We start from the raw sequence: 20,431 nt of genomic DNA on the forward strand, positions 1-20,431 counted from the left end.
AGAGAAGTTTAGGTCTCCCCCGATAATGATGTTGTCGCCCGCAAGGAGACTGCTGCTTAGGATGTTTCTCCAGAAGTGCTCCCTATGATGACAAGGTCCGTAGATATTGAGGATTCTAATGGGGAGACCGAGTTCAATTGTGAAAATGTCTGCTCCAAGGAAACCCTGACCCCCCCAGGAGGATACCATCTTGATGGTTGCGGGGTTGTAACCAAATGCGATCCCCCCTGATCTGCCCATGGCATCCAAGGCAATATAGTTCCATTTAGCCCCAATAGAGGCTAGTGCAAGGGTGCATGCATCTGCCGTTCCAAGAGTTTCTTGTAACAGAATAATATCCGGAGATTCGACCTCAAAAAGTCGTTTGAGGGCCAGCTTTTTTGGGGCGCTGGCCAGTCCCCTACAGTTAAAGGAGATGTATTTCATGGGGGGCCATGCTGAGGGGGGTTTGTGGCTCTAAGGACCCCTACTATGGTGGCTTGGCGCCCAGCCGCAACTTCGGCTCCAGCAAGTCTGATGGCTTTGTTGAGATTTGATTTACGCCCTCGGGTCAGAGGAATTCCAGGTTCAATGGGGACAATTCCAAGCCCAGCCACATGATCAGAGGACTCCAACCGGGGGGCCCGAGGTCTAAGAGAGTAGGGATGAGTTGAAATCGGCCGGGACGATGGGGGCGAAGGAGGCGGGGATGAGAAGGGAAGCGAAGGCGGAGCAGTGGACGACGTCAGAGGAGGTGTGGGAATGTTACATTGAACCATGGTGCAAACAAATGCATGATCATGCATAAAAGAGATATCAGATGATGAAGTAATAGGGAAAGAAGGGGTACCCGAGACTTTTGCTGCTGCCTCTGCTGCCCGAGCCCTGGTCAATGGGGGAGAAGGCGGAACATTCTGATGCTGGAACGCTTCCGCAAGTGGTCCGCGCTGTACCTCGCTGATCTTGGGCGCCAGAGGGGAAGGAAAGGGGGCACTAATCCGCGGCGATCGAGGAATAATGGAGGGAGCCCTGCCTGAGTTCGATTTGGCCTGAGTTGACGGTCCATCCAGGCTTATCACTAGCGGGCAATCCTTGTATACATGGCCAATTTGGTGACACCGGTTACATCTGAAGGGAACTCCTTCATAATCTAATATCTGTGATCTGCTGAAGTTCCCCCATCTCAGGGTCATTTTACCCTCTAGCCCTTCTCTGGTATCCAGGTAGACCAAGATTCTAGCAATGATCATCTCATTTTTCTCCACATATGATCGATCATGGTCTAAGTAAGTTCCCAGTGCATTCCCAATCTTGATAAAAGCCTCTTCAGTCCAATATTGAAGTGGTAATCCCGGCAGACGAACCCAGAGAGGACCCGCTCCAAGCTGTTCGCGTTCCGGGTCGAACAGAGGGCTCCATCGCTTCAGGAGTACAGGAGCCAATTCTATGTGCCAGTACTGGGCTAATACTGTATTCGTGTGTTCCTCCTTGGTGAAGTGAAGTGAGAACCAGCCACGGGGGAGCTTCTGAACAGTTGGCAATTCCGAAAACATTTCACCCCAGATTTCTTTAACCCAGGACTTGAGCCTTTCCGCCGTGAAGATACGACCTCGGACGTGGCCTACCAGAGTTGTTCGGGCCAGAGCCATTGTTCCTGCAAAATCGGTTGGGTCACCAATGGAAACCGATATGTCTTTCGATGTTTCTCTTATGCACTTCGTCTTTTTCGATCGAGGCCCGGTGGGGTGGTCGTCCAATGGATTTGATGTTGCAACCCTAGGAGAGGGATTTACTGCCTGTGGAATTAGGGCAGGCGTGCTAAAGCTGCCCGAAGTCTTGTGCTCTGAGGAACCCAATTGTGTTGATGCCGAAACCCTAATTTCTCCTTGCTGTATCGTCGAACCTGAACCTGGGTGATCCACTGCTGGTGTCTGTGGGGGGGGGACTACATCCCTGATTTCCCCAAATTCCGCAACCGGGAGGGGATGATTTGTAACAGAGGGAGGAAATTCTTCTGCCCTAGCTAGAGGCGGATCGGTGAGAGCAATACAGTGGGGCGGCGAGGGGAAATCTAGGGCATAATCCTCAGGCGGGAAGGATGAAAGTAGTATAGCAGAACCAGGTGAAAGAGGAGGAGCCTCCAGTGCGGGCTGTATGGGAGGAGGGTTCGAAGGTATACCCGGAAGCGAATGATGCGAGATAGTAAAATCTGCAACTGGTTCGGGGCGGAGTCTAGGGTTTCCGAAAATAGCGAAACCGTCAAGTGGGTCCGCCGAATAATCAACCAGCTCCATATCCCCGTCAATCTCCTCGTGAAACTCCATCCCGGTCAACTGTAGTGAAACCGCCTTCGTTGTCAGCTGTCGGAAACCCACTATTCCAGCGATCCTTCCCTCAACCCTCGTTCTGTCGCTGTCCGGTCGGTGAGCTCCCCGATGGTCCTGCGGCTCCCTTTTGAAAACCCAATCACCTTTTCGAAACCCTCGTGACCGCGCACCCGTCCTTCCGCGTGACTGTAGCGCCTGTGGCTATCCTAGCCCTTGACGAAAAAACCGTGAGGCCATCAGAGCCCAGGAAACCCAAAGATTATTATAACCGACATAGATCCCATTTTCACTGGAAATTTTTGGACCTAATTATTTTCTTGCCTTAGTACTTAGTTACCTCATAGCTCATCTTATCATCCTCAATCTGATGGGAAAATTGATATAGTAAACAAATGTTTGGAAGGATATCTTCATTGCTTTGTATATGATAAAGAGACAAAATGGGTCAAATGGTTGCTTCTAGCTGAATGGTGGTATAACACTTCCTTCCATACTACAACAAAAATGACCCCATTTATGGCACTTTATAGATATCATCAACCATCCATCACATCATATTTAAGAGAACATTCTAAGGTTCAAGTAGTGGAACATCACATCGAGCATCAACAATAAGTTCTCCAACTCTTAAAGGATAACCTCACGTTGGCGCATAATAGAATTAAACAACTAGCAGATCAAAATCATAGCGAAAGAAGTTTTCATGTAGGTGACTGGATATTCCTATGGCTACAACCATATAAACAAATGTCCCTCAAGTAAGCTAAGAAGGATAATAAATTATCACCAAAGTATTATGGTCTGTACAAGGTGTTGCAAAAGATTGGTACTATGGCATACAAATTGGAGCTTCCTGCAGCTTCCCGAGTGCACCCAATTTTCCATGTTTCATGTTTAAAGAATGTTATACATGACAAGCTCCCAGTTGAAACAATATTGCCAGAACTTTACGAGGAAGGAAAAATCATATTAGAACCAGAAGCAGTCACAGAAACAATAACTCGACAGTTATGAAATCGATCAATTTCAGAGTATCTCATCAAGTGGAAGAACTTATCCACTAAAGATTCCATATGGGAGGATGAGAATTTTATACAGAAGCATCCAAAACTATTCAAGCATTGAGGAAAATGCTTTTTAGAAGGAGAGGGGCATGTTAGGCCCCTATAATACTAGTCATTCTCCCATTACTATTGTCATTGTATCCCTTATTGTTATTATTATGCCCCTATTGTTCCCATATTTTTATTAGTATGCCCCATAGAAACACACTATTGTTATTTTTGTGCCCTTATGTTATTACTATTATGTCGACTTGATTATATTGTGACCCCTTAGACTCCTATATATAGAAGGGAGGTTTAGTCATTTGTATCATCCAAGAATTGTTCATTTGTGTAATGTAAAGGAGGTTGCCCCCTCGAAGAGGCTGAATTCTAAGGCGTTGATCTATCTTTTCTATCTTTTTGTGATTTGGTTTCCTAACAATCTCTAACAACATTACTAAATAAATATGCATTTTCTTATACTCAAGAGGCAACTAAGACCTTTGAACATCTTAAAGAGGAAATGTTACTAACAGCAGTTTAGCTACATTAGACTTCACAAAAAACTTTATTGTGGAATGTGATCCCTTAGTAAATGGAATTGGTGCTATTTTAATACAATAAGGAAGACCTGTTTCTTTTGAAAGTCGTCCAATCAAGGGAAAGTATTTAGAAAAGCCTATTTATGAGAAAGAAATATTAGAAATACTACATGCGCTAAAGAAATGGTGACCTTATGTAATGGGAAGAAACTTCAAGGTGAAAACAAATCATGATAGTCTTAAATCTCTTTTGGAACAAAAATTATATTCAGAAGAGTAGAAAAAATGCTTCACAAAGATGTTGGGTTATTACTTTGAAATCATCTACAAAAAATAGAAGAAAAATATTATTGCAGATGCACTCTAAAGAAAGGATGAGGACGTGGAAGCATTGTTCTATTACATTTGTATTATCCAAACTGATTGGATAACTAAAGCAACGAATGAATGAAAGAATGGTGAAGTGGTATGGACACTCATTCAAAATTTGCAACAATATCCGAGTACTTTTGATACATTTATCTGGAAAAATGATTCATTATCGTACAAAGATCGTTTATATATATGTAAGAAGTCTTCACTCAAAAAAAGATTCTTTTGGAACTGCACACCTACCCCTTAGGAGGGCACTCAAGATTTATAAAAAATTACCACATAGCTAAGAAGGATTTTTTTGTGATGGCCTTAAATCTGATATTCAGAAGTTTGTGGAAAAATGTTTGTTTTTCCAAAAGAATAAATTTGAGACAATTAAGACTTCAGGTCTATTACAACCTTTAGCCATTCCAGGTCAGCGTTGGGAGGAGGTCCCAATGGATTTTATCACAAGTCTACCCAATTCCAAAGGAAAGAGTGTTATCATGGTGGTAGTTCATAGACTTACCAAATATCTTATCCTTTTAGATCTAGTACAATTGCTACTGCATTTATGAAAACAATTCAAAAGCTACATGGAAACCCAAAGATTATTATAACTGTCAAAGATCCAATTTTCACTGGAAATGTTTGGATGGAATTCTTTTCTTTTCTTGGTACCCAATTAGCTCATATTTCATCTTATCATCCTCAATATGATAAGAAAACTGAGATAGTGAACAAACATTTGGAAGGATACCTTCATTTCTTTGTATATGATCAATAGACACAATGGGTCAAGTGGTTACCTCTGGCTTAATGTTGGTATTACACTTCCTTTTATATTGCAACAAAAATGACCCCATTTATGTAACTTTGTGGATATCACCCACAATCCATCACATCATCTTCAAGATAAATTCTAAGGTTCAAGCAGTTGAAGATCACATCAAGCATCAACAACAAGTTCTCCAACTCATAAAGGATAATCGAGCTCTGGAGTAGAGTCAAATGAAACAACAAACAAATCAGCATTGCAATGAAAGAAGTTTTGATGTAGGTGACTGGGTATTTTTACGGCTACAACCATTTAAGAAAATTCCCCTCAATAAAGATAAGAATAATAACAACGTATCACCCAAGTACTATGGTCCTTACAAGGTGTTGCAAAATATTGGTACTGTGGAATACACATTGGAGCTTCCTACATCTTCTTAAGTACACCCAATTTTCCATGATTCATGCTTCAACAAGGTTATTAGTGACAACTTCCTAGTTGAAACAATATTTTCAAAACCTCACGAAGAAGGAAAAATCATTTTAGAGAATGAAGAAGTCATGGAAACAAGAACTCGAAAACCATGGAATCGATCAGTTTCAGAGTATCTCATCAAGTGGAAGCAGTTACCCATTGAAGATTCCACATGGGATAATTTGAATTTTATATAGAAGCATACAAAACTACTAAAGCATTAAGGACAACACTTTTTTTGAGAGAGAGGGGCATGTTAGGTTCCTATAATACTAGCGTAGACCACTTATTGTTAATGTTACTGTACCCCCTTTATTTTTATTGTTAATGCATCCCCCATATTGTTATTGTTGTGCCCAATAGAAGCCTACTATTTTTATTATTGTGCCCTTACATTATTATTGTTGTGTAGGCTCATATTATATTGTGACTCCTTAGACTCCTATATACAGAAAGGAAGTCTTGTCATTTGTATCATCCAAGAATTGTTCGTTTACGTGATGTAAAGGAGGTTTCCCCCTCGAAGAGGATATTTCTCAAGTCATTGATCTATCTTCTATTATGTTTTATGAGTTGGTTGCATAATAGGATCCATTATTATTAAGGATTTAGAATATGTGAGTAACAACATCTAAAAATCTCATTTTGGTTCACATTGTAAGGCCTACCCTTAGGAAGGTTGAATTAAATAGATTGTTGTAAACCTTATTATTCATTAATACATTTCATAGCATGGTAGTGCATGGAATTATCCCTCTCATGGAAAATGAGGATGCGGGTTCAAGTTGTGGAATGGATAAATTGGATGTTTATGATGGTAGTGGGGGTACTTGTATGTTGGCTTAATGTTACAAAAAATGGTTAAATCTTTGAAGAAGGGGGAATTTTTGGAGTAATCTCAAAATGTGAGATGATTAAGACTAATTTATTATTAAGGAGGTCATGTCATTGCATGGAAATGATAACATGGACATATTAAAAGAAGGTAGCACAATCTTTGAAGGATTTGCAAGCAAAAGATGTAGGATGAGGTTGTGTAAGACATGGAGGAAGACAAATATGGAAAAATAAGAGAATGACAACCTTTGTAAGTGCCAGTCAATCAAATAGTGCCCATTTTCTAAATTTATGGAGAAATAACAGTAATAATTTAAAATAAATAAATCAATTCATAAATATTACTTTTGAGATGAAAAAAATTAAATTACAAGTAGATGAATATATGATTCTAAGACCAACTAGGCATGTGCATATTTTGTAAATTATAGAGTGATAAATGGGCATGAAAAATCCATATATATCATTATTATCAACTTTGAATGGGGGGATGGATATAAATAATTTCTCCAAGTCAAATTGAAAAGGGGGAACGTTAAGTTAACCTTGACTCGGGTTTGATTGAAATAGTTTTAAGTCTGTTGTAATAGTTTTAGAATCCATAGTTTATGTGACCCATTGTGTGTTGCATATAGGATTGCATCTAATGAAGTTTAAAATATGATTGGGATACTTCATTGTAAGGTACCAAAAATGAGCAAGTGTCTGGTGCACTTTTCCATTAGCTTAACAAAATTTAGTCAAAGTGTAATCAAAGATTTTTATGATTGGTTTTTTCCACAAGGATTTTTTTAAATAAAATGTTTTTATTGTTGTCGATTTATTTTATTTATATTACCTTATATTGATAATAATTCATAAAGACCTACAGTTACATGACAATGCTCAAAGGGACAAAACTATCAAGGGTAGATATTTGCTATAAAATTTAATGCATGACCAATAGATATATACTAAAATTTTCCACATGGTTATTGGATTTGGGATATATATAGATGCATCATGCAAAATTTTCGATATTACTATTCTATAAAACCATAACAAATTTGTATGGGAAGCTTCTCAATGTTAATTCAAGTATCAAAACTTCCAAGAACTAAATTGTTACAACTCATATGAAATTTGGGGGGAGGCATGAAACAAATAATAAGTCAAACTCTTTACTTATTTTCAAGTTCAAACAAGTGTAATAAGTAGTGTTATTGCTTAGTACCTATGTCTTATGAAAAAATAATTGATAGCAAAAATTATTGTAACTAGGATAAAAAGAATACTACTACTATGTAAAAAGTTGTTTATATTTATAACGATTTTTTAACATATTTTTGTAGGTAAATTACTATGTGGAGTAGCAAAGTTACTGTTATATGTGCTATGTTAAATGGAATGTGAAGCAAATCAACTTTTATATTGATCCTATGGATAAAATCATTCTTATAGAGGTAGATGGAGTTATTGTATAAATAAAATATTAAAATTTATAGTTTATAAATAAATTAAATTAATGTAGTAGAACATTTTTATATTTATTTTGTAACTATGAATATTATTATGAAATTTATTTAAAGTATATTAATATTTTTTAAATATCTTAAAGATAATTTTTATATTAAAAGAAGATAAAGTAAAAGTTGACTATTCAAACTTATGAATTATTTTATTATGAAATTAAAAAATCTCCTTATTATCATAACTCTTGATTTGAAATAGAGCATAATTATTTTATTATGAAATTAAAAAATCTCTTTATTATCATAACCGTTGATTTGAAATAGAGCATAATCTTTAGCAAGACTATTAGACATAATCAATAAATTCCATAAAAAGTTGCCTCAGGGTGAAGCACTATCCCCCACACTTACATTTCGTAACGATAGAGGACATCATTACTCTTATAACACATTATTTTCGATGCAAAGAACAACTCAATACCCTTATTGTAATAAATTCCTTTAAAACATTTAAAAAAATAATTTTAATTTGTAAATACAAACCTACCCAAAAATAATACTAAAGAAGACAAAACAATTTTATTTTTAAATGCACACCCAAAATATAACTAAATAAAAATGTGAAAGCTATTGTCTTGCTATGTGAAGTGGGCAATATGCTAAACATAGAAGACTTTTTATACGTGGAAAATGAATAAGTTGACATTATAAATTTAATTAAATGTATTTGAATCATTTCACATGGACCCTAACAGATTCTTCAAATGACAAAGTTGGTAGGGGGAACACACTGAGGCACAAAGACGAACTGAAAAGGCCGATAAAAAAGTTTCCCTATTATTATGTCATTCATGTATTTTTTCATGTGAAACAACAATAATCCTATCAACATTCAAGAACCACAATTAAGACATGAGCTCCACTCCCCGGGTGCTGAAAAACCCCCTTAAAGGAAAAGTCTTAAAAAAAAAATATGATGACTACATCAAAGAAAAACAAGAAAACATTTATTATAATAAAAATTAATTTAAAAAATCACAAATACGACTGTGATATTTCAACTATGCTAACCAAGTCCAAATAATTGCGGTGACAAATTAATTAAATAAAAAATGTTTGGAAAATAAAAAGAACACACACGTAAACATTAAAGTAGAAGAATGCCACTATTATGCCTTTCAATCTGTCACAAAACGTTTACTCGAAAATGGGAAAAGTAGCCATACGAATTATCTACATGAAAACTCCGGCCCTAAGAATTTCACACACTTCATAAGAAGAGTGTGCAAGCTCCAAAGAATTGGGACATGGTTAGCTGAATGTAGGTTGTGAGGCATTGGGAACCCACTTTCAAGATCCACCATTAATTAGTTTATGGTACATGTAACTGTGAGTTAGACTTAAAATATAATTTTTACATTTTATGTTTTTAAATTGTTTTTTTTCATATTTGTTAACACACTTTAAAGAAGATAAAATTCCTCATTCTAATATCTTCATCTAATGACAAAATTGAAATACAATTTTCGAAAATTGAAATACAATTTTCAAAAAATGAAAAATATTTTTTTAAATATCAAAAATTTTATTTTATATTTTATATTTTAAAATTATGGTAAAATTGTTATATTTAAATCAATTAATTGAGATTCAATTTTTTTTTTCTTGTAACTTTGGGAGGACCATTTCATTCATATTGTTCAAAACGTATGTTAAAGCCATAAATCAAGTAGTCCAGTGGTCTCAATCTGTTGAGGGGGAAACCAAGTCTTTTGGCCACTGAACAATATTATGTGCCATCCAAAAACATAAGACTTTAATTCTGTCTAATAGTGCCTTATATGACTAAATGTCTTGAATCATTCTAAGATCTAAGTAACTTAAACATAACTTCGTAGCCAACATATTCGCCATATAGTGTTAATCAAAATTTAAACAAAAACAAAGCCAAGTATACTGCTATTCATCAGAGGAATCCACAGCAGCTGGATCCTTCACACTTGAACTAGATAATTCAAACTGGGGAAGGCACGGAATGTGTTTTTCAATATGGTTGAGTCAGACATTTTGTTGCTGAAGTTAAAACTGAATAAGTTGAAATTCCTTTTCAATTTCCTGAAGACCAGGATCAGATTTAACAGAGTCAGCTGGAAGGTTCAGTATGGCTTTGGCCACAATATTCTTCATTAACCTGTAGAGGTGAACAATCTGCTTGTATTGAGAAGTATGACCTCTGGAGTGGCCAGGGTCGAGAACCAGGTCTTTCCAATATTCCAAATTAATATTGGCATACACCTGTTGGTTAAGTTCTGTCCCCCAATTTGAGATAAGTTGACAAACCTGTAATGGGGTACCTATCTAATAGGATTGGGCAACATTGTGAATTAACGTTGAGGCAGGTTTGTGGCCCCTACCCCTCGGCTAGCGAGGCTGTGCTAGACTATTTTCACCTTGCCTTCCAATATATCTTCCATGACCCCGACCGCCTCGTCTGAGGAGCCCAAAACAGAGGTGGGACGAACCATATTTCCACCCAAAAATCTTGTACCGGAATGGAAAACCTTGTAATAAATGGCCCAAACCTCGAGCTTGAAGCAACCAAACAACTTGAGGTCCCAACAATTACACTGTAAATGAATACTTGGAAAGTTATCATAGTATAAAGGGATAGAATATTGATTGTTAGGCTTGAACCAAGTAAATGACTTGAGAATGAGATGGGTCGGCCACCAAAGGCCGGAAACAATATACCCATGCTCCCGAGCCGTCTTAAGGCCAAACACAAAAGTAAAAGAAGAGGAATTGTATGCAGGAAACCCTGAATATTACAGGCTTTGAGAGACAATGAATGGACCAAACTACGAGCACATCCATATAAACATGAAACATGTAAAAAGCTCCATGCTAGAGACATACCATGCATCCCCATCTGAGATAGTAATATTAAAAAAAGGATAGAAATAGTTATATAGTAATAGACAACTGATAATAAAAGCTGGAGTGATCTGTCTAGAATTATTGACAAAGTTACTAAATGCTTGCAAGGTCCATATTATAAAAACTTCCCATCGAATTGACACAGGAGTATAGTTCATAGGGAGTGAGCGATAAGAAGAGTGAAGAGAAATAACATACCCAGTGACTTGAAACATAAAGGGAGAGGACCTATCAACACTAGGATAATGAACCATGAAAGCTACCTCCTTGAACAGCTTCGAGCGACCCAAGAACACTAAACCAGTACCATAACCTAGAATAAGGAAACAATCACTTGTGAATGAGGAATGACCATCACCCAACGTCTGCGATAAGGTGTTAGTCTATTTAGTCCTTCCTACATTAACTAACTGTATATGTGATGCCACATTACCATCCTCACCAAACGTGTGAGGGTTATGGTTAAAACACCCTCCGACACATACAACTATATTCTTACACATGACCTAGATCCTGATGCATCCTATCTTCTGGCACACACCTTGATTGGGGAGAAACTAAATCTATTTTGAATCCAAAGTGATTACAATATTATCTTCCATAAGTAGGTAAATATGAGCCATTCATAAAATTAAAGTCATTCTTTTTTTATGTTTCTTCCCTTCAAAAAATAAGTAACTCTAAATTATTAAATTGGACAAACTGAGGTACTTCTCCACCTTAATTATTATAATAAGTAAATATCTTATAACATGTATTTTACTCTGTACGCTGAAGGAAAATACGTTCTAGTAGAGGTTATAATAGAGGTTTTTAGTGTTATAAAATTGGCAAAAAATGTAAAAAAAAAACCTCGTTGCTATTAGAATATTAGATCTACTAAGCTATTTATCTAAGAAACCAACAATATATCAACATATAAATAAGAATAGAAAGAGAACAAGGAAAAACAATACAACATATATATGTGGTTCACCCAATTGCTACGTCAATAGGAAGGTTGTCTTCTATTATCTCTAGAAATCTCCTACAATCTTGCAAAGTGAGCAACTACAAATAACCTAATACAAATAGCAATACGCTGTGAGCATAGGATAAGATGTGATGGTATCACAAAATGGTATATTCATTAACAGGCTCCCTTGACCCAGAGATGTGGAGGAATTACTCTCACATATTAAATGTGGGATAATATAATTCTCCAAAATAACACCTCTTTATATAATAAATGGATACAAGAGTATACTATGCCAGAATAAATATGGCATATAATGTATTACTCTTTTACATAAGATTGTGGACAACTTCTGACATAATACAAAGACATAATTACCTTCCAATGAATACAATATATTCCAACACTCCCACTTAATAATGGCTAGTTGAAGGGCCCATCCTAACACTAAGGAAGGAAGGAGTCATTAATGGTCCCCCTTGATGACAACTTCCCTCATCCCAAGCAAAGAATGAAGATGCACATACTTCGCTTCTATCAAGGATTTGGTGAAGATACTGGTTGCCTACTACTTAGTAGGATAATAGTCTAGAGAAAGAATACAATCGGTGACAAGACCTTGAATATAATGAGCATCAAGGTTGAGATGTTTCGTCTTGGAGTGATATACCGGATTATAAGCAAGCTAAATTTCATTCTTATTCTCACATTTCAACACAGTGGACAATTTTGGAAGTAGATCAAGATCGGTAAGAACACGCTGTAACCAAATAGCTTTTTTAGCTGCTTCTTTGGCTTCTTTATACTCTACTTCACATGAAGATAAAGAAAGAGTCTTTATCTTCTTGTTGGACGAAGCGATCAAACCTGAACCAAGTTGAAATATGTAACCAATAGTTGACCACCGATCAAAATTTTCACCTGCCCAATCAGAATTTGTATAACCAGAGAGTAAAATTGTAGCACTTCTCGAATAAAATACATCGTAATGCAATGTCCCCTGTAAATATCGCAAAATTCTCTTGGTTTCCGACCAATGAATTTCACAAGGTTGCTGCATTAATCGAGAAGCCATACTGACCGAAAATGAGAGATCTTGTCTGCTATGAGTTAAATAATATCAAATTTCCAACGAGCTGATGATAAAGAGTAGCATCAACTAGTGGAGTGGTACACTCAACGGTAACTTTACATTGAATTGAAATGGCATACGAGAAGGTTTACAATCACTCATATGGAAATGAGCCAATAAATCTGTCACATACTTAGACTGAGAGAGAAAAATACCATCGTCGATATGCCAGATCTAAAGGCCCAAGAAATAGTGCAATGTACCGAGATATGTTATCTCAAACTGCTTCTGAAGAGCAATTTTCATATCTTGAATTAATACAAGCTGGTTGCGAGTGATAATTAGATCATCCACATATAAAACAATAATGAGGACACTATCACCAAAGTTCTTAACATACAGATTTGGATCAGATATATAATGCTTGAAACCATTATTCAATAAAATGCATCAATTCTATCATACCAAGCCCTAGATGCTTATTTGAGACCATATAAATATTTCTATAATTTTCATACTAAACTTGAGGATTCAACAGAAATAAAACCAAGAGGTTGTTGCATATAAATTTCTTGAGTAAGATCACCATTTAAAAAGGCAATTTTAACATCCATTTGATGAATTTCCCACTTATAAGATGCAACAAGTGATAAAATCTTTCTTATTGTGTTCATGTTAGCAATAGGAGAAAAAATTTCATTATAATCAATACCTTCAAGTTGATTAAAAGATTTTGCAACTAATCTATCTTTATGCTTTTCGATCTATCCTTCTACAATGAACTTGGTTTTATAAACCCATTTACAACCAACTAAACTATTTCCAAAAGGAACAGGAACAAGAGACCAAGTCTTGTTTCTCAAAAGAGATTCATATTCAACAGACATAGCTTGTTCCCAATGAGGCTTACCCTTAGCTTGAGCATAAGTAGTAGGATCATCTGTGGCCAAAAATTTGGTGATACGAGAAAAGTTAGATATAGTTTGATGAGTGTTCGAAGGATTTCCAACCTCACTACCTACAGATTCAAGAGTTTTCTGAGCCCAAATAGGAAGAGTAGAAGGAACAAGAGTCACTTCAGGAGCTTCATGAGTTTCAGGAGGAATAATTGAGGGAGAGGAGGAATCAAGATCAATAAGAGGCACAAAACTGGAAAGAGTAACAAGAATAGGAGTAACATGTGGTATTGGTAAATTCAGGGTAACATGAGATTATATAGACTCAGGTGGGGAAGAGACTTAACGAAAGTGAACATCCTTTCTGATTATGACAATTTGATTAGAAGGAGAAAACAACCTGTAAGCCTTGGAATTCTCATCATAACCAATGAAGGTGCACTTATGACATTTGGGTTCTAACTTTTTCCATTTTTCATCAGGAATATGAGCCCAACATTCACAACCAAACACCTTAAAGTTACTAATATTTGATTTAATTCCATTCCATTTTTCCTCAGTGGTAACATGATTAACAAGTTTAGTAGGAACTCTATTTAAAATAAAATTAGCACAACAAATGGATTCGTCCGAAAATTTCTTATGCAGTGCTTTAGAATAAAGCATACATCTAGCCATTTCAACTAAAGTTTTGTTTTTCCTTTCAGCAGCACCATTTTTTTGAGGTGCATAAGGAACAAACTTTTGATGTTGAATACCATGCTTAGATAAATATGCATCAAATTCATGATTAACAAATTCTGCCCCATTATCAATCGCAAGGTTTGAATACTCTTACCACATGCATTTTCAACCATGGATTTAAATTCTTGAAATTTTAAAAATGTTTCACTTTTATTTTTCAAAAAATAAACCCAAGATTTTCTACTAAAGTCATCAATAAAGGTAAGAAAATAAACTACATGAGATATTGAAGAAACTTCAAGAGGACCACATATATCACTATGAATTAATTGCAAAGGTGCTTTAACACATGAGGCTTTACCTTTATCAAACATTTCTCTATGATGTTTACAAAGAACACATCCTTCATAAACACTAGTATTAGAAGAAATATTAGGCAAAACATGAACCATTTTTTTTTTTCTGAATATGACTACTTCTATTAACTGTGTAAAACATATATACAAAAAGATTACATAGGGCAAGGTTTAAGATTTCTCAGTCTCTTTGGCCTTGCCCACATTGCAGCACCCGCGAGCTCTATTACATGACACTGATAAACTGTCCATGGCTGGACTGAACAGAAGAAACACATAAACATATTGACACTTGGACACAGACATATAACACTGAACACATACATTGGACACTTGGACAGGAAGGCCGACATATGGAAATTGAGACAAAAATCCAAAAATACCATAGCAACATCATTCTTCATTCGTAGACTGGAGCTGCTCTTTAATTCGGCATCCGAAGTGAAGCGTGTTCTCAGAATCCGAGAGCTGGATGATTTTGTGAGGACTGTCATTTCTGGCAAGTTCCCTTGGACCTGGCCAGGGAGCCGCATGCACCAGGGAATCAGCAACATAATCCAAATTGAAATCTAAGTCCTCCATTTTCTGTTTTCCTTTGCTCAAATCCGGTGGATGAAGGTTTACGGGAGCCGAGGGGCCTGCGTCTGGATTCATATGGAGGCCTGGTCTTTCCAGTTTCCTCTCTCCTGCAGTATACGGAACAAACCATCCCATCCCCGGTACAAGCACAGGCTGAACTCCTCCGCTCTCTCCACCCATGGGCAGGCAGGCAATAGGGGATTCATCCCTGCTGTTGTGCTGCTTTTGTTGCTGAGGCTCCAAATCATGTTCAACTTCAATTGTCACAATCAGAGAGGAATTAACATGCGGACAGGGGAGGCGATACCTGAGAATTGGAAGCTCCCTGCGACTGTCTCCCTCAGCTGGGCTACTCTCCCTCTGCCCTCCCACTTCGTCGTTGCTGTCCTGAAACCAACGAGGATGGGAGGTGACCTCAATTGAGGAAGAGGGGGAGTGATGGTCATCTCTCGGCGGAGCGCGTCCCTGAATTCCTCCTCTCCTGCTACCCATTCGCAGCCTGTCTCGCGGCATGCTGTCACCGTCAATGCTCTGGATAGTCGCCCAAATCAACGCTGCTCCCAGTGGCAGGTCCGAATGCGGCCTCCAATCTCGCTCAGGAACCAGAACCAGTCCTGAGGGCTCGTTCCACGAGCGGGCGACCAGTGCCCCTTGCCAGAACGCACTCCTAATTCCTAAATCTTCCTCACAGACCTTACCAACCCAGTGACAGAGCAAATGCATCTGGCGTACCCAATGACCCTGCAAATTCACCTCGCTAACAGCAAGGAATGTCAACCAAACGTTCAACAGAGAACTCACCGTTGTTTTCCCTGTGCTCTCCGCCGTCTCACCTTTGCCAGGTTCCCACCTCGGCTCTGCTTTCACCTTGCGGCGAGCACAGAGGAGGGTCACAGAACCAGACGCGCTTGTAACCTGCAAACCCGCCATACTCTTCCACTTAACCTCCTTCCTCCCTCGCATGCTTACCTGCTTCCCTCGAGCCGAGAGGACTGGCATTAATGCCATCCCCTTGCCAGCCTCCGCCTTATTTACTCCCTTGAATTTCTTGCAACGTGGTACCGTCCCACCTTGAGGTCTTGACACCCGGCCATGTGATGGCCCGTGCCACTCTTGCTTGTCTTAATCACCCGCATCCGGGTCAATGAGATCCTTCTTCGCTTGAGATATACAGTCATGATTGAGCTTATTATCTTTGGAGTTGTTCAGAGAGCCCGTGAAATATGAGATGGCTTGTGAGGCTCCTTTGTTGGCTAATATGTCTGCCACCTTATTCGCTGTCCTTCTTACATGCTTGAACTCTATACTTTGAGTGGTGTGAAGTTTCTCCTCCAATGATTCTAATCTGCTTAATAGTCTCCAGCTCACTGCCACCTTGGCTGCCGGTGATCCGGCTTGGAGTCTTTGGGCAGCGTTGATTAGAATTAAAGAATCCCCTTCTATTTCCAAAGGGAAATAGTTGTGCTGTTCTGCAATGCATACTCCTTTCCATAAAGCTTCTAGTTCGGCTACATTATTGGTATCTTTACCTAAAGCTCCATAGAAGATCTGGATTATTTCCCCTGTGTGGTTACGAAAGAGTCCTCCATAACCTGCCAGACCAGGATTTCCTTTGGCCGCCCCATCAAAATTCATCTTGTAGGACTCAAACCCAGGGGGGGACCAGCTGGAGGGAGAGGAGCTGCTAATGGTGGATCTGACATCATCTTTTTGGATCATTGAGAGCTTTATGTTCCAAGCCTTCAGGATCTTGCTTTCTAATGGAGTGGTTGGCATGTCCGTATCTGACCATGCTTTGAGGGACAGAGTTTCTTGCAACTGATTAGTGAGGATAGTCCATAAGGCTTCCAATGACCGAGAAGCGTTATTAAAGATTCTGTGATTCCGTTCTTTCCAGAGAAGCCAGTAAATGAAGCCTGGTAGGAGTCTCCACAGGTGATTTAGTAGCGGGCTTTTGTAGGGAGAGGGGTTCCATTTCCTTAAATTTTCTGTTATATCTTCTGTCTTGACATCTGTTTTCATGTGACAGCTCTCTACTTTTCCCCAGATTGTCTTGGCTAGCAAGCAGGTCTCCATAAGATGTCCTATCGTTTCAGAGGCAGTGTTACAGTTCGGACATCTAGATGGCCCTACAAAACCTCGTTTTGTCAGATTATCCCACGTTAATATTCTTCGTTTGCTGAGTAGCCATAGAAATGTGGAAATTTTGGGCCATATTTCTGGTCTCCAGATCTTTTCCCATATCGGGTCCTTGAATGGTTGGTTTCCATTATGTCTGAGCTGATGGGCTTCTTGAGTTGTGAATGTGCCTTTGTGTTTATGTCCCCATCGAAGTCTATCAAGTTGAGGAGAGAATCTGATTTTCCTGTATGAGAGTTCTTCCTCTATTTCTTCATAAGTTTCGCTTTGCCAATTATCTTGCCAAAGGCTGGCCTTTTTCCAGGTTCTGAAGTCCATGCTTTCAGAATGCTGCCAAAACTGATTAACTTGTGTGAGTCCTGTTTGTTGCATTTTCTCTTGCAATAGAGGCTTGTGAAAGATTGTATTCAGTGGGGGAAGCTGCTGCCATGAGTCCTCCCAGAATTTTGCTGAGTTTCCAGAGTGCACCTCCCAAAAGCAATGTTCTTGTATAAATTTGCTGTGTGGTTTAGCGGCATTCCATATGGGAGAACCTTGTATAGTGGAGTTAATTCTAATTAGATCATTCCATTGGCTACCTGGTGCGTACTTGGCTTGCCACAATTTGGCCCATAGGGCATTTGGCTTGGTGAGCCAATTCCACCACAGGCGGGCTCCCATGATTTCATTGCTATGCATCGGGTCTCTAAGTCCTAGTCCCCCTTCTGATTTGGGTTTGCATACTTCAGACCATTTGACCAGTGCCCACTTTCTGTTGAGACCCGAAGAGCCCCAGAGAAAATTGCGCTGGATATTACGGATTGATTTGAGGACCCATTTAGGTGCAGCTAAAAGAGAAAAGAGATATATCGGCAAGGCTTGGAGAACCGACTTGATTAATATGAGCCTACTTGCTGTGTTGAGAGCTCGATACGTCCAGAGTGAGAGTTTTGATTCAAATTTGTCTATAAGTGACTTCCAGGAGGAGTGGTTGATGGCAGCCGCAACGAGAGGGGCTCCAAGATAAGTTGACGGAAGTTTAGAAATTTTAAACTGCAGAATTCTAGCAATATTTCTTTGAGTGGAGAGGGGTGTATTGAAGAAAAACAGATGTGATTTCGAAGAGTTGATGGAGGTTCCCGAGGCGTTTGAGAAGATAGAGAGCAGAGACTTAAAAACTGAGGCTTCCTTGGAGGATGGATGGCCAAAAAGCAGGGTATCATCAACAAATTGTTGATGGGAGTGAGGAGGAGAGCCATGGACTGTGATTCCTTTTAGCATTTGAGTGGATATAGCTGCCTTCAACAATCTGCCTAGCCCCTCTGCCATAAGAACAAAGAGAAAAGGTGACAATGGATCCCCTTGCCTAATGCCCCTTGATGGCCGAAAAGGTTGTGAAGGAGAGCCGTTTAACAAAACTGAAAAGCTTGGGGAGGAGATTAAGTTGTAGACCCATCGTGTCCAAGTATGACTGAAGCCAAAAGCGATGAGCATTTTTTGAATATAGTTCCAACTAAGCTTGTCAAAAGCTTTTGATAAATCTAACTTGAGGAGCATACCTGGTTTGTTGAGAATCTTGAGAGAGTGAATCACTTCATTAGAGAGAACGATCCCGTCCATAATTTGCCGTCCCTCAACATATCCTGTTTGTTCCGGGGAGATGAGCAAGGGTAGCAGCGGTTTGAGTCGGTTTGCAATGACTTTTGATATAAGCTTATATATGACATTGCATAATGCAATTGGTCTGAAGCTTTCAGGCTTGCTTGGTTCTGCACATTTTGGAACAAGTGCTATAAAGGTGGTATTGAGAGCTGGGAGGATCCAGTGCATGCTTCGCGATTCTTCCACTAGCTCCCAAACTTCTTCTTTAAGTAGATCCCAGAATGCATGGTAGAAGTTTGCTGTGAACCCGTCCGGTCCTGGGGCTTTGCCATCTTTGAGCTGGTTCATAGCTTCCTCAATTTCCTTTAGGGATGTCGGCTGTATTAGTTTATTGTTGTGCTCCTCAGTGATGATTCTAGGAATGTGCTGAGTGATGGCTTTGATCTCTGCATCTCTGTTTCCTTCTGGCTCTTTGAGAATATTTTGGAAGTATTGTGTTAACTCTTTCTCCATGTCTTCATGGTTTTCTACTCTTTCGCCCTGCTGATTGTTGATGAAGGTGATGTTGTTGTGCATTCGTCTCTGTACAGCAGTTCTATGAAAAAATTTTGTGTTTTTTTCCCCATCTTTTAGCCAGGTGATTCGAGATTTCTGTTGCCATAGTATTTCTTCTTGTTTTCTTCTTTCTTCTAATTTTTGCCAAAGGATCTGCTCTTGCTGTGTCTGTTCCTCTGTGCGTCCTTCTTCAATAATAGTTTGCTGGAGATTCTCCATTTGTTGTTCCAATCTTTGTCGATCTTCCTGTATGTTGCCGAATTGAGTCTTGTTCCAATTTTTGAGAGCCTGTTTAAGGTTTTTCAGTTTTTGTTGGAATTGAAACATTTTGGCCCCTTCTGGAGGTCTGTAAGCTTTCCAGGCGTCCTCCACGATCTGGCGGAATTTTGTGTTAGTAAGCCAAAAAGCCTCGAAGCGGAAGGGTCGATTACATTTTGCTCCCGGCCTCGACCACTGGAGCATTATGGGCCAGTGATCAGATCCTCCGTGTGGTAGTATTGACGTGTTGAAGTCGCCGCCTAAGTGGATTGCATTATCTGAAAGGAGAAATCGGTCAAGTCTAGAGGCAATGTGATTGACCCGCTGCGCTTGTTGGTCCAGGTAAAAATGCCATTGGAAGTAGGAATATCCATTAAATGATTGTCCTGAATGAAGTCTTTGAATCCTTTGCTATCTGATTCCAGCCGTGATCTTCCCCTGTTTTTTCCTCCAGCGATTTGATGATGTTGAAGTCCCCCCCGCTTATCCATAGCGGGAATTGTCGATTTTCATTCAACCTGGACAGTGTTTCCAACAGATCCAATTTGTGTTGATTATTTTGCGGGAAATAAACATTGGTTAGTTGACCATGAATCTGAGTTCCTATGAGATGAAAGGAAGCCTGTATGAG

The 20,431-nt window shown here is 38.8% G+C and overlaps 1 protein-coding gene across 1 annotated transcript; it reads right to left on the reverse strand.

Moving 5' to 3' along the window:
* Nucleotides 1–16,389: 16,389 nt before the first annotated feature.
* LOC149263997 (uncharacterized) lies at nucleotides 16,390–20,004 on the reverse strand. The gene has a single exon (XM_089393460.1). It carries the CDS (start codon nucleotides 20,002–20,004, stop codon nucleotides 16,390–16,392), a length of 3,615 nt encoding a protein of 1,204 aa, XP_089249586.1.
* Between the last annotated feature and the right edge of the window lie 427 nt (nucleotides 20,005–20,431).

The sequence above is a fragment of the Pinus tabuliformis genome, chromosome 6 (assembly GCF_031772625.1).
Source record: "Pinus tabuliformis cultivar Carrire ecotype Pingquan chromosome 6, CPIR1, whole genome shotgun sequence".
Lineage (NCBI taxonomy): Eukaryota > Viridiplantae > Streptophyta > Pinopsida > Pinales > Pinaceae > Pinus > Pinus tabuliformis.

What these genes read in the sequence shown, in the direction of transcription:
- LOC149263997 (XM_089393460.1), bottom strand. Translation starts at nt 20,004, where the DNA reads ATGCTCCAGTGGTCGAGGCCGGGAGCAAAATGTAATCGACCCTTCCGC.